Source organism: Sabethes cyaneus, chromosome 1 (genome assembly GCF_943734655.1).
Source record: "Sabethes cyaneus chromosome 1, idSabCyanKW18_F2, whole genome shotgun sequence".
Taxonomy (NCBI): domain Eukaryota; kingdom Metazoa; phylum Arthropoda; class Insecta; order Diptera; family Culicidae; genus Sabethes; species Sabethes cyaneus.
In genome coordinates, this window is record NC_071353.1 from 65,993,018 (window position 1) to 66,006,964 (window position 13,947).

The window sequence follows — 13,947 nt, forward strand, 5'->3', positions numbered from 1 at the left end:
ACTCATAGGCATCATAGCAATAAACAATCTTCAAAGTGTATTTTAACACACTGAATAACTTTGGAAAACATTTTAAAGCGATAAGAATTATCGTGTGCAAAGTTTTTGAGCAAAAATGGTTTTAAAGTGGTTTCTTTAAACAAATTTATACATTTCGCGACCAGTGAGGGATACTGTCCATGGTTTCATAGTTGACGTAACGACCAACACCATCGTTGTTGAGAAAGCGCATTCTTATCGGGAAAACGTTTCATTTATTTAAAAAGAGTGTTTGTTGAACGTTTATTCTCATAGCTTGGCGTAAAGCCGGTGAAAAGCAGGTTGATATGCTGGTTGATTATACCGGGAGTTACGTCAACTATAAAGACCATTAGGAGGGTAGGGTAGTTGATCCAGTAGTTGTGGTAGTACCAATAGTTGCGCTACTATTCATTACTAATGCATATTTTCGTCACCGTAGCATTTTAGATAAAACAATTACATTCATTATATAAAACAGGTTTTTAGAAGTATTGGTAGTTAGACTACACCATTTAAAATTAAAGCATTATTTGCTAAAATCCAATTTTCCAAAATCTAACGCGCAGTTGGAGCGCACAACTATAGGCGCTCATCTATAGTTTTGCTACGATGTTTTTTCACTTAGCAACCTAGCAATGTATATGGAATAACACAATTAAAGGAACATCAAACTTAATTAAGGAAACATTAGCGCAACTGTTGGTACAATATAATTGAATCGGAAAATTCATTTTTTCTTTATAAAGCTTCTCGTACAACGAAAGCAATTGTCTTGCCTTGTGACAAATACCTTGTATTTGATAAATTTATATCCCACAAGCATTAATTGAAGCATATACCTCAATAAACAAGCAAAATGAGGGTATATTGTGCTTGGTGGCGCAACTAATGGATCATCTACCCTACCTCTATTTTTCCGAATTTCTCGAATATTTTCGAACAAACTGTTGTAGTTTTCATATTCTGCCCATAAATGCATAACAGTCCCATCTTTTCACCACTTTTGAGATAAACCTGGGAATCATCTTTAAATTAACTGTTCTTTCAATATTTCAAACAAAAAAGTTATGTTTGTTCTCAAGATGTTGAAAAAAATATCAAACTATGTCAGTCCCATATTACAAATAAACGCATAACAGTCACAGTAGTAAAAATATATCAATAAGTATCTATTTTTTTGAAATGCCTGGACCGATTCGACTGCAGCAACTACCAAACGGAAGATTTTATGGCCTAGAAGAACACAATTGAGGAGAATTTGGATCGGCTGTACGATTCCGAAGTTATAGTGGGAACAAGTTCCGGAATACATGGGACTTGAATATAGAAGCACCTTGAATCACAACAAACCCATCATGTGACACTTATAAATACACGGATTTGCAAATCTAGACTATTGGTAGTCGTATAAAGTGTTCAAGACGTCATTGGCCGCATCTCATTGGCATCGAACACGTTATGGGACCTCACTCAAACTCACTGTAAACTCAAGATAACAAATTACAATAAAAAGGAGAAAAGGCCAGGAAGAGATTTGAGTCAAAAAGGACATTTTGAACAATTGAATTGAACGAGCACGTAAATTATCAAACCAACAACGACACGTGGTCTTGAAAGTACTGCCGAGTCACCGACAACGCAAGGATCAAGGCATGGTGTGACTGTGACTGTTATGCGTTTATTCTTTCTTATTCAAGCACAAATAAACGCATATCAGTAACTTCGGCAGTTTTTCTAAGTTTGGGAACAAATTTTATGTCACTTGTGAACAAATTGCTTGTAAAAGTATTCTGTTATGTACATTCAAGTGATTTTATGACGATCTGGACGATTTGTTTCCAAGATCGATTCATTATTAAAGAAAAATTGTCGTGGCTTCAACAGCGTTTTTCGTAGTTGCACGTTTTTGCAGATGTGACTGTCTTCCATTTAAGGTCAGTATTGGTTGTGTATATTATATAGTTAAGAATGCGTCGGACCGAAAAAGTATATTTTGGTCATTTTAGTTTTACTCCAACTATAAAACCATGGGCAAGATAGATAGTTACTATACTCAGCAAAGTTGCTCATTTCAGTGTGTTCTACAATTTTTGTGAATACACTATATATTTTTACCTTTGTTATAATATATAACAAAGGTTTAGGTATTGGTCGAAAAACAAGAAAGTTTGATCCGAGACCCGGAGGGCCGAGTCACATATACCAATCGATAGAGCTAGACGAACTGAGCAATATCTGTGTGTGTATGTGTGCATGTGTGTGTGCAGCTCATTTTCTATCGCCTGTTCACGAAGGTGGCTGAACCGATTTGACCGCCTTTACTTTTGTTTGAAAGGTATTATTGCCCAGTATATCACTATTAAATTGCTTTGCGGTCCGACGATTCGTTTAAAAGTTATAAGCAAAAATGTGAAAACCACGTCACGTGTGTTTCTCCGGAACAACGCAACCAATTTTAACGGTCTTAGTACCAAACGAAAGCTTTTGCTATTACTAAACTTCTTACTAAGTTTTATTGAAAACAGACAGTTTAAAAGTTAGCCTTTAAAAACCTGTTTGACTAGGTACAAATGATCGCCTGTTTCTCAGAGATGGCTTAACCGATTTATGCGCTATTAGTCTCATTTGAAAGGTAATATAGCCAGTTAGATCACTAGTGATTTGTTTTTTGATTGGACGTTTAATTCAAAAGTTATGAGCAATTATATACAACACACTAAAATTTAAAATAATTTATAACGATTTCATCTTAGACAAGTTTAAATTAGTTTCGCATGGAATTAGGGGTTTTAATGCTGCAAATATATCTGCAAAATTTCAGAAGAATTGGTTTTGCCGGTCAAAAGATATTAAGCCTTGAACACTCGCGCCAACCTTTGTAACACGGTTACTCGCGCGGATAATAGCCCAAAACCAAAAAAAAACGTGTGCACTGGAGTTTTGACTGGGAAAACTTGGTTTTAGGTTTATCGAACCTTTGGAAGAGTTTCTTGAAATTGAAAACTCTATCATCTGGTGGAATTTAAATTTTGATTAATCTCCCCAAAAGTGAAATTAAATAATTATTTTTCTTCAGTTTCAATATAACACATTGATGTGTTCTGCAAAGTTTAGGGGCATATTATTACAAGAAATTTTGCTGAAGACACTAACCTTCTATCTCTGCAGTGAAGATTGATAAATCTTATTTATTTTATAAGAACTTGTAAAATCAGTTTTTCCATTTTAGATCGTTTTGTAATTGTAATTGTATGACTTTTTCATGTTGTACAAATAGTAAAAATACACAACTTTGCTGAATGTCGTATACCTCTATGTTTGCTTGTTTAGGAACTGTAAAACTTTGATTATAAAAAATACCCTGATTTTGATCCCGAATTACTCGACTATCGACAGACGGATACATTTAAAACATTTTACGTTTATTGATAGTTTTGCTGCATACAGACACCATACAGAGACAACAGCGTGAGTAACCGAGGGTTAATAAAAATTGATGAGAAGAAGGCCCCTGGTCCTGATGGGATTCCTAACGTGGCTCTTAAAGCAGCAAAACAAACATTCCCGGATTTGTTCAGGATCGTGCTGCAGAGATGCTTAGAAGATGGTAGTTTCCCGGACCGATGGAAGATCCAGAAGCTAGTGCTGTTGCCGAAGCCAGGAAAGCCTGCGGGGGATCAAGCGTCATACAGGCCGATATGTCTACTGGATAAATGCGGAAAACTCCTGGAGAGGATAATCCTAAATAGGCTTACGAGGTATACAGCAGGTGAACGCGGTCTGTCAAACATGCAGTTTGGGTTCCGGAAAGGGAAGTCCACGGTGGATGCAATTCGGACAGTGATCGAACGAGCCAAGAAGTCGTCCAAACAGAGGCGAAGGGGAGATCGTTTTTGCGCCGTTGTAACGATCGACGTAAAAAACGCCTTTAACAGGGTCAGTAGGGAGGCCATTGCCGAGTCGCTGCATAGAATGCATGTCCCGGGATATCTATGCAGAATACTGAGGAGTTACTTCAGGAATCGGACGCTTGTTTACAAGACGGGCGCAAGACGATGAACATTACGTCTGGAGTCCCGCAAGGCTCCATCCATGGCCCAACGCTCTGGAACGGGATGTACAACGGTGTACTGTCTCTGAAGCTGCCTTGAGGCGCGGTGATCGTCGGCTTTGCCGATGGCATCGTGCTATCGGCGACAGGCGAGTCACTGTAGGAGGTAGAAATGCTGGTGACAGAGGCGATTAGAAGTATCGAAAACTGGATGCATGGTGCAAAGCTACAAATCGCCCACCATAAAACGGAGGTTCTGCTGGTTAGCAACTGTAAATCCGTACAACATGCAGTCGTCACCGTCGGAGAGCACATTATTACTTCATCGCGCGCGGTCAAGCATCTGGGAATAATGCTATACGACCGGTTGAACTTCAACTGCCACGTCGACTATGCTTGCGAGAAGGCGGCGAAGGCTATCAATGCGATAGCCAGAATCATGCCGAATTGTTCCGGGCCGAGTTGCAGCAAGCGGAGACTGCTGGATAGTGTGCCATCATCGATACTGCGGTATGGAGGTCCAGCTTGGATCGCAGCACTGCGATCGAAGCGGAATCTTTATTGAATCAAATAAAATGGCATTACAGGAAAACATGCATAGTTCAAAAACCTATAAACTAGACCTTTACTATGCAAAGTATATGTTAAAGAATAATATTTCCTCTTACAATTTACTTTTACTTGCACTTACTCAAATTAGTAACAACTTACTTATACTTACTCAGTAATTTCATGAAAAAAGGATCTATCAAAATTTATAAGTGCTCCTATTTTGTTCAAATTTTGTAAATTTATTCAATTTCAATTTATGTAAGCAAACGTACTACGCAACGTAAACGACCGTATAACAAAGGTTCCTTTCACCACAAGGTGGATTAATTCGGGTTTTTTGTACGCATTTTAAAATCTAAAATTCGTCCGCCCTTTTAGGCAGATTTACGGGTACAGTAATGGTGTAGGCCCCACCGATTCATATCAGTAAAGTTTTCTTGAATAAATTTGATCAATTATTTTTAAATATCTTTTGACCGGTAAGACCAATTTTTATGAAATTTTGCAGATATCTTCGCAGTGTTAAAACCTGTCTTTTGATATTAAAATAATTGAAGCTAGATAATTTATCATGATTAAAATTATCATAAATTATTATTGATTTTGATATGTAGTACACGATTGCTCATAACTTTCAAACTAAACGTCCAATCAAGAAACAATCCAATAGCGATCTATCTGGCTATATTACCTTTCAAATGAAACTAATAGCGCATAAATCGGTTTGACCATCTCTGAGAGACAGGCGATCATTTGAGCCTAGTGTCAGAAAAGGTTTTTTAGGCTAACTCTTAAACTGCTTATTTGTTTCTAATGGAACTTGGTAAAAAGTTTAGTGATAGCAAGAGCTTTCGTTTGGTACTAAGATTATTGAAATTTGTTGTGTAGTACCGGAGAAACCCGTGTCACGTGGTTTTCACATTTTTGCTCATAACTTTTAAACGAAAAGTTGTACCACGAAACAACTCAATAGTGATATACTAGGCATAAATATCTTTCATACACAAGTAATAGCGGATAAATCAGTTTAGCCATCTCCGAGAAACAGGCGGTTGAAAGTGAGCTGCACACACATACATACACATACACACCTACAGATATTGCTCAATTCGTCGAACCCTATCGATTGGTATATGACACTTGGCCCTCCGGCCTTGGTTCTATTTTGCGTTTTTCAACCAATTTCTAAACCTTTGTTATATAGTATAACAAAGGTAAAAAGACGAGAAAAGTTGACGTAATTTTATTTATTAATAGTTTGCAAAATATGAATAACGAACAGAAACGTACGTACAGAGTCTCTTGAGTATCTCGCATCGGAGTCGTGTGGAGAAATTCTGTAGAAGATTCGTTCAGAATGCCTTGCTTAATCTGGATTCTTGTATAAGAATCAACAGTTTGACTCCCGGGATACGTATAACTCGGTAAAGGAATCGCTTTGAAGGCAGGAATCCTGGTGTGCTAGTAAGGAAAATATCAGAATATCAGAGATGGTAACTATTTTTGTACCAGATGGTAAAAAGGTTAAATGCAGGGGTCTCTATGTCGAAGATAATATTATTACAGTTTTTTATTATATATCAGCATAAAAATAGATCTTGCCCGTTATCAGGAAAAAAATTGTCCAGTTTTTAATTTGAATCAACGCGGTAGCCCTATTTCTAAGTCGTTATATTTAACCAACTGTTTATATCATGTTATTTATGCAAACTTTTTTTTTGTTCTTTTTTTATTATTCTGTATATACAGCCGGAATGGATGAAAACCAAGGAATACTGGGATAAAGATTTTGAAAGCCGCTATGAAAAACAGCAAAAGGATCCGCAGAGGCCTCCCCTAAGGGTAATTGTAGAAATATTTATTTATTAAATATTACTGTTTTACTTGAAAATCGCAAAAATCAAAATGGGACAATTTATTCTGTTCTCGTCCTGTATGTTACAAATACGCCTCAAGCATTGTGCTGTAATCGCGCATTAATACTCTACACTCTTAAATGATTCTACATGTAAATAGGTCGGATTGAGCTAAAGCTAGGTTGTTACTACTCAAAAGATCCCTAAAGTGTACAAACTCAGATTTTGAGTAGTTTTTCAATCAAACAATTGGTAGTAGAAACTTGAAAGTGCGTTATTTGCCACAGAGAATAATTCAATTATCGGTAGCAAGAGTATTATCAATATATATAGAATGCCAGTGTCGCTGCAGTGCGCGTGGTAAACATCACACATGTTCAGATAATGTATTTACATTATATATGCATATGTGTGTGTGCCTGAGATTCATCAAAAGGGGAATCTCATTGTCAAACTTTGACAACCAGTTTAAAATTTCAAATACGGCTACCAAGAAATGTAATTGGAAACTTCGCTTGCTGCAAATTTCTGAAAAAATCGATGCAAAAGGGCGCAGTTGTGGGATTCAATTCATCCGGACGAAAAGAAAAAGAACGTTTAAAAACGTTTCACTGGCATGAAAACACAGCGATGAGCGCACTGATGACAGCACCAACCAGCGCACAGATAAAGAACAGATAAATAACAATGAGCAACTTTTACAATGAAGTTCCCGATTCACAGACTTGATACAGATTGTTAGCATCATGTTTACCACAATGAGTCCTGTAGTAAAACAGCGACACTGGCATTCTATATATATTGATTCTACTGTTGCAAGTAGCCAAAATTGGTTGAATTTTTTACCCAAAATTTGAGTTTGTACACTTTAAGGGCATTTTGAGTAGTTTCAACCTAGCTTTAGCTAAAGCCGACCTATTTACGGGTAGAATCATTTAAGAGTATACTAAGTACTACCGGCCGACATAAAGAACGAAAATAAAATCGATTGTCGCACGGCGATTGTTACGGTTTTTGACTAAAACTGGAATGTATATACAACGCATGTTTCTTGGGATCAAGAATTAATTTCTCTATTATTTTGTTCTTTCTTTTCGAATTTCCATTACGAACTAGATCGTGGTTGTTCCACACTCTCACAATGATCCGGGATGGCTGAAAACGTTTGTCAACTACTTTCAATCGGACACACGCCAAATTTTAAATCTAGCCGTTACTAAAATGCCGGAATACAGTAACATGTCATTCATTTGGAGCGAAATCAGCTTTTTGCAGATGTGGTGGGACCAAGCGCATCCTACAAAGCAAAGGGTAAAATTTACAAACTTGTATAAGAATTTTTTTTACTATGGAATAGCTTTCTTTGGTTTGTGGTACAAATTGGGCTTAGTCTTGCACCGTTGACACAGTTAGAATCAACAACTAGGAGTTGACTGATCATACCAGCATAGCCAGTTTCCTCGTGGGTTTCTCCTCCTTCGATCCTCCAATTGTTTCGTTATTTTATTTGCTTGATTTCATGCTAAAGCTTTCCATGAAAGTGGTGCTAATTTGCTGGTAGAAAGAAGCCCTTACCAACTAGGAACAGCGGAAGTAATTTACTTTACAGGGTGCCCTGGTACCATTTACCTTGCAGGCTCTGTCGGAAGGTCGGACATTCATCCTTAGGCACGAGGCGCATTACTTCGAGGATTAGGGTCCTCCCGACTCTACGTCATCAATACACTCTCTCATATTATTTGTCAGACACAGATGACACTGATGGGATCCTCGATGTTGGGCTTCAAACGAAAATGATGTACTCTTCTTTTTTGTTGTGTTTTGTGTATGCCACAAAGCAAAACGAAGTTGTGATTTGCTATTTCATTTGTGCACATGTTAGTGTTAGCATAAAACATGACCGAGAGCAGGGGAATCGCTTCCAACCGAAGCTGCTATCAGAATATTCCAGAACCGACCACTTGAGGACTTGAGAACTATCCAGATTTTGACGAGCCATAATGTGGAAAGGAAATGTGCGATATATACAGAAATGTCAAAAACACTGTTCAAATATTACGGATTATGCTGTCCGCCATTATGACTCGTTGGAAGTTGGAAAAACCAATCATGTTTCTGAATTATAAACGTGCCAGATCTTAGATTTCTTTCACCTGTGAATGAATAATGTACCGTTTGATATATGTTAGGAAATTTTTAAATCGAATTCATTTGTTAAATATATACTGATTTCTTCTGCAGATTCTGAAAAAGCTAGTCAAATCTGGTCGGCTGGAAATAACAACCGGCGGATGGGTAATGACGGACGAGGCAAATGCTCATTTATTTGCCATGGTTGATCAGTTGATTGAAGGTATCCTAGCAAAAAAAAATATTGAGGAAAATGTCTAACCGTTTTGTATTGTAGGACATCAATGGGTGAAAACGAATTTGAACGTGTCACCAACCACAGGGTGGAGCATTGATCCATTTGGACATGGTAGTACGGTTCCATATTTGCTGGCGGCCAGCGGTTTTGAAGGGACGATTATTCAACGAATACATTACGCATGGAAACAGTGGTTTGCGCGTCATAACTACGGAGATTTCCTCTGGACTCCCTATTGGCGAAGTCCTGGTGCTGCGCTCGACCGAAAACACACTTTGCTAACTCACAACATGCCCTTCGATATATACTCCATAAAACATTCTTGTGGGCCACATCCTTTCATTTGTCTTAACTTCGACTTTCGGAAAATCCCCGGTGAGTACACGGAGTATTCAATCAAGGCCCAATTTATTACTCCGGAGAATATCGAATCAAAGGCTGACTTGCTGATGGAGCAGTACTCGCGAACAGCTTCGCTTTTTCCACATAATGTCGCACTGATTCCCGTTGGAGATGACTTCCGTTACAACAAAGAAAAAGAAATGGAACAACAATATGCTAATTACAAAAAGCTTATTGACTATATTAATGAAAACAGAAACAAATATAAGGCAGACATAAAATTCGGAACTCCGAAAGACTATTTTGCAGCTGTAAAGGAACGCTATGAAACATTCCCGATTTTAAAAGGAGATTTCTTCGTATATGCTGATATCTTCAATGAAGGTAGACCAGCCTATTGGTCTGGGTATTTTACGACTCGCCCTTACTACAAGATACTAAGTCGCGAGTTGGAGCATAATTTACGAAGCCTTGAAATCTTGTTCACTCTAGCCTTCAACCGTGCCCGACAAGCGAGTAACTCAAACGCATTCAAAATCTACGAGAAAAATTACGAAAAAATGATACTTGCTAGACGGAACTTAGGTTTATTCCAACACCATGATGCCATAACTGGCACATCCAAGGCGAATGTAATGCGGGACTATGCCCTCCGGTTGTTCGAAAGCATTCAAGATACGGTCAAGTTACAAGAAAAAGCAATCGAACTACTAATTCAAGAGAAGGGTTCTGAACTGAACTTTTTAATAGGGGAACTAGAGCGCGACAACTTTGGAAAACTACCAAGGAAAACGCCGTTAATCGTAACGGAAGCACGAAGCACAGATTTTGTGATATACAATTCACTGGCCCAGGAACGATTAGAGGTTGTTCTAATTCGAACGCTCTCACCTCGCGTGAAAATATTGGATCCTAATGGGAAACCAATGGATATTCAAATCAATCCCGTATGGAATATAACCGAATCGTCTTATGCAACCAGAAAGATATTTCCCTCCGATAAGGAGTACGAAGTTATGTTTGTGGCAAAGCTGGCACCGCTATCGTTGACGACGTTCACCGCTCTATATGAGGATGATTTTAAATCAAAGATGGCAACACTTTACTGTAATGAATGCCAGGAGGAGAAAAATGAAATTTTCGAAGTTAGAAATAAACAACCTGGAGATATTCAGCTGGAAAATTATAAAATGAGACTACTGTTTGATGAGCAAAGTGGTTTCTTGAAATCTGTCACGAAGAAAAATATGGGCAAGCAAATCCAGTGCGCAATTAAATTTGCAGCTTACAAGAGTGCCCAGTTCCATTCCGGCGCATACCTGTTCAAAACAGACCCGGAGCAACGAAACTCTGAGAAGGAGGTTCTTGAGCAGTATAACGATGTGACGATTTTGATAACGTCCGGACCACTAGCCAGTGATGTTACGGTAATCTATGGCCCATTTCTCGCGCACACCGTTAGGATCTACAATTCAAATACTATTTTGGACAATGGAATCTACATTGAAAATGACGTTGACTTTGAAATGCCTCCCAAAAATCGCGAAACTGAATTGTTCATGAGATTCGTCACTGACATTGAAAATGGAGGAACCGAGAGTCCTGAGTTTTATTCAGATTTAAATGGTTTTCAGTATCAAAAGCGTACGAAAGTCCCATCCATCGGGATCGAGGGAAACTATTTTCCAATAACTAGTGGAGCATTTATTCAAGATGAGAAAATGAGACTGACTTTACTGACGACGCACGCACAGGGTGCAGCTAGTTTAGAACCAGGACAGCTTGAAGTTATGCTGGACAGACGAACGTTGTACGATGACTACCGTGGAATGGGTGAAGGTGTCGTTGATAGCCGTCTTACAAGGCATAGGTTTTGGATGGCATTGGAAACCATTGAAAAGGTTCCGGTTACCGTAAGCGAATCAATGGACCGAAACGACGATTTGAAACCCACCGAATACCAACTGCCAAGTATTTTTGCAAACAGCTTATCTAATGGACTAAATTATCCAGCAAACCTTTTCATCGTCGAAAAGTACGATGAAAGCAATCAGGTAATACTAAACCGGGCAGTGCAGCTGCTCAGCACTCCGTTTCCCTGTGATTTACACATTCTGAATCTCCGAACACTGACTGAAGGCAATCTTCCGCTATTTCCTTCGAATTCGGCCTTGTTGGTTCTACATCGACAAGGCTACAACTGCCGGATAGGCGGCGATGAAGTAGTAAATTATTTTTGTAATAATAATAACAGCAGTAGTGTTAGCAGTAGTAGTAACATTAGTAGTTATAATGTAGATGAGTATAATAGACAGCTTCAGCTCTTCACGGGAGAGTTGTTGGAACAAATTACTAGTACTTCGTTGACCGGTTTACATCTTGGAGAGCCAGTTAATTCTATAGCAGATATATTCCTGGAATCAATGGAGCTACGAACATACAACGTAACGTTCGCTAAGTAAACATTGTAGCAGGGCGCGCATAGGTACTCTCTTCCAAATAGTTTGATGCCTTTGAATGAACGTGCAAATTTGGCATACGAATGAATATATGACTAGAATTGAATTCTATTTTTTCTGAAGGTAATCGCCATCAAAATTGTGCCTCCTTCACTGAAATCTTGTGCATTGTGTCCGTCTTCTACGGAATCAGCGTGATGTAAAGCTTTTCACACTGACATTTTACCTTCACGGCTCATGTCAAAGGCACCAACAATATAATAGACATGGTAAAAAGTAATCAAAGAATACTGCACGGTAATACCGCTACCGTATAGAAAATTTGATTTGAAACTATACCTATTATTTACAAAAATTAATGGCGTTAGACCAAGATACCAAAAATATGAGTTTTAGTAATAGATTATGGTCATAGAAAAAATCATACTGAACATTTTAAATTCATTGCGAAAATTTTATTTATTTATTAATTAGATACCAAATATTATGTCAAATTTAGAAATCATATAATCACCAGCCCCTCAAACTAGCCCTTTGGGTTCATTTCAAAACATCGACACCAATCATTCCAAGTGATCCGAATAACGTATCAAACCGTTAATAAATAATCCTATAACCATACCCACGAAATAGCATCGATGCTCAGTGATTCTCTACCAATGCAATGAATTAAATACCAATTAGAAATCTCTTTTGAATCATTCACTAACTTAATTGCCATGCAAATTAGCAACCACCCTCTCGCACGTTCTAATTGTAAATATTTAAACCACGCAATTGAATATTTTGTTTCACAAACTGTCGCCTGATATGTGATTTTAGTTTTAATTAGAGCTCTGTTACCCATTTCCCAGACAGCACTTTATAACAACTGCTTCCGTGAGCTGTTTTTCAAACTCTTTATGCGCAGCATATCGATACGAATGTTTTATCTTATCGATAGTAAACCGTCCAGCAGTTTATCTCATCCCATCGTTCACGTAGACGATTATGTACACGATGCAAGGGGGAACACTACATCAATAATAAGTTGATATTTGACTACACAGCCTACATCCCTCGTCTTTGAGGTATTTTAATGTTTATTAATCATACAGATTTGACAGTGACACATCTGAACCGAAGAAATAGTTGTTTTCATATCTCACGCAGCTAGATCTGTTTTATCTGTCCATGCATAATATAATACAAAACAGATTCTCTAAAATATTGATATTAGAATGAAAGATATTATATAATTACCAATTTCGGTTTTGTTTTCGTTAGTCTTTTAAACTATAATGAACCGAAACGATTAAACTGTAGCTAAATATTTAGAAAATTAAACAATTTAAGGAAAACGTAGAAGAACCTCATATTAGGTTGCCAGGAAGATACAGTGTGGTGAATGAAATAATTTTAAAAGTAATTGATAGTAAGATAGGTTCTGGTACTATTTAAGGCCCATGGGTGGTGCTCTGTGTTCCTGATTTTGTACAAAGATTAATATTATTTGTTGATTTTAGCTACCTACCCTTGTACTTCTTCGTTTTATTGATAGATCTGCTTAGTAAACCAAATGTCTGAAATGGAAGTTTAAGTAAAATACACAACAAACTATACCATTCGTCGTTTTATTCCAATGGAATATATTCAGAAATACAAATAATCAGATAGGGTCCCCAACGTATTTTGCACCCCATCAGTAGCTGTACATAATTTGGACACTTCAGTAAAATCAAATGGAAGTGTCCAAATTATGTACAGCTGCTGATGGGGTCCAAAATAGGTTGGTTACCCTATATGCTGTATGCTAACAGGGACAGAGACACACGTGCTTCTGCAGAGTGTTAAGGAGACACCGAAAGTGGCTCAAGTTATTGTATTAGAGCGACAAACACTGTACTGTACATCTCATGTGTTCGTTAAAAACCTAAACGTTTATTTGAATGTTGCATCAGTATTAGTAATATATGTCAAATAGTAGAGTTTGCAAATGTAAACACAACTGATCCGCAGCCAACCGCACTGATTACGAACGTCCCGATATATGGTTTGTTTTCTTTATCCAGACATTCCGATTCATTTAAGATTTCCAGCACCTGAGTTATGCATAGGACCAATAGGATAGTTAATTAATCCGTTTGCATTGAAGACCAGTTCCGTGTGTTTACTTTACTCTAAGCGTATCTATGCGGCAAAAGCTGAAAGCTCTTTAAAAGCTCATTGATGTGGCGAAACTTTGAGTCCGTGGTGCTGTTTTTTCGGAAATCGCTAGTTCAACGAAATATGAGCGTAACCAAATATCTATTAACTAAT

General features: G+C 37.8%; 1 protein-coding gene across 3 annotated transcripts in view; it reads left to right on the plus strand.

Annotated features, from left to right (window-relative positions):
• LOC128732907 (alpha-mannosidase 2) overlaps positions 1-13,235 on the plus strand; it is a 147,908-nt gene extending 134,673 nt beyond the window's left edge. For all 3 annotated transcript variants that reach the window (XM_053826364.1, XM_053826355.1, XM_053826372.1), the window contains 4 exons: positions 6,374-6,466; positions 7,597-7,791; positions 8,722-8,833; positions 8,888-13,235. In XM_053826364.1, coding sequence (XP_053682339.1) covers positions 6,374-6,466; positions 7,597-7,791; positions 8,722-8,833; positions 8,888-11,652 — 3,165 coding nt within the window. In that variant the 3' untranslated portion in view covers positions 11,653-13,235. The remainder of the gene's footprint in view (positions 1-6,373; positions 6,467-7,596; positions 7,792-8,721; positions 8,834-8,887) is intronic.
• The last annotated feature ends 712 nt before the right edge of the window (positions 13,236-13,947 follow it).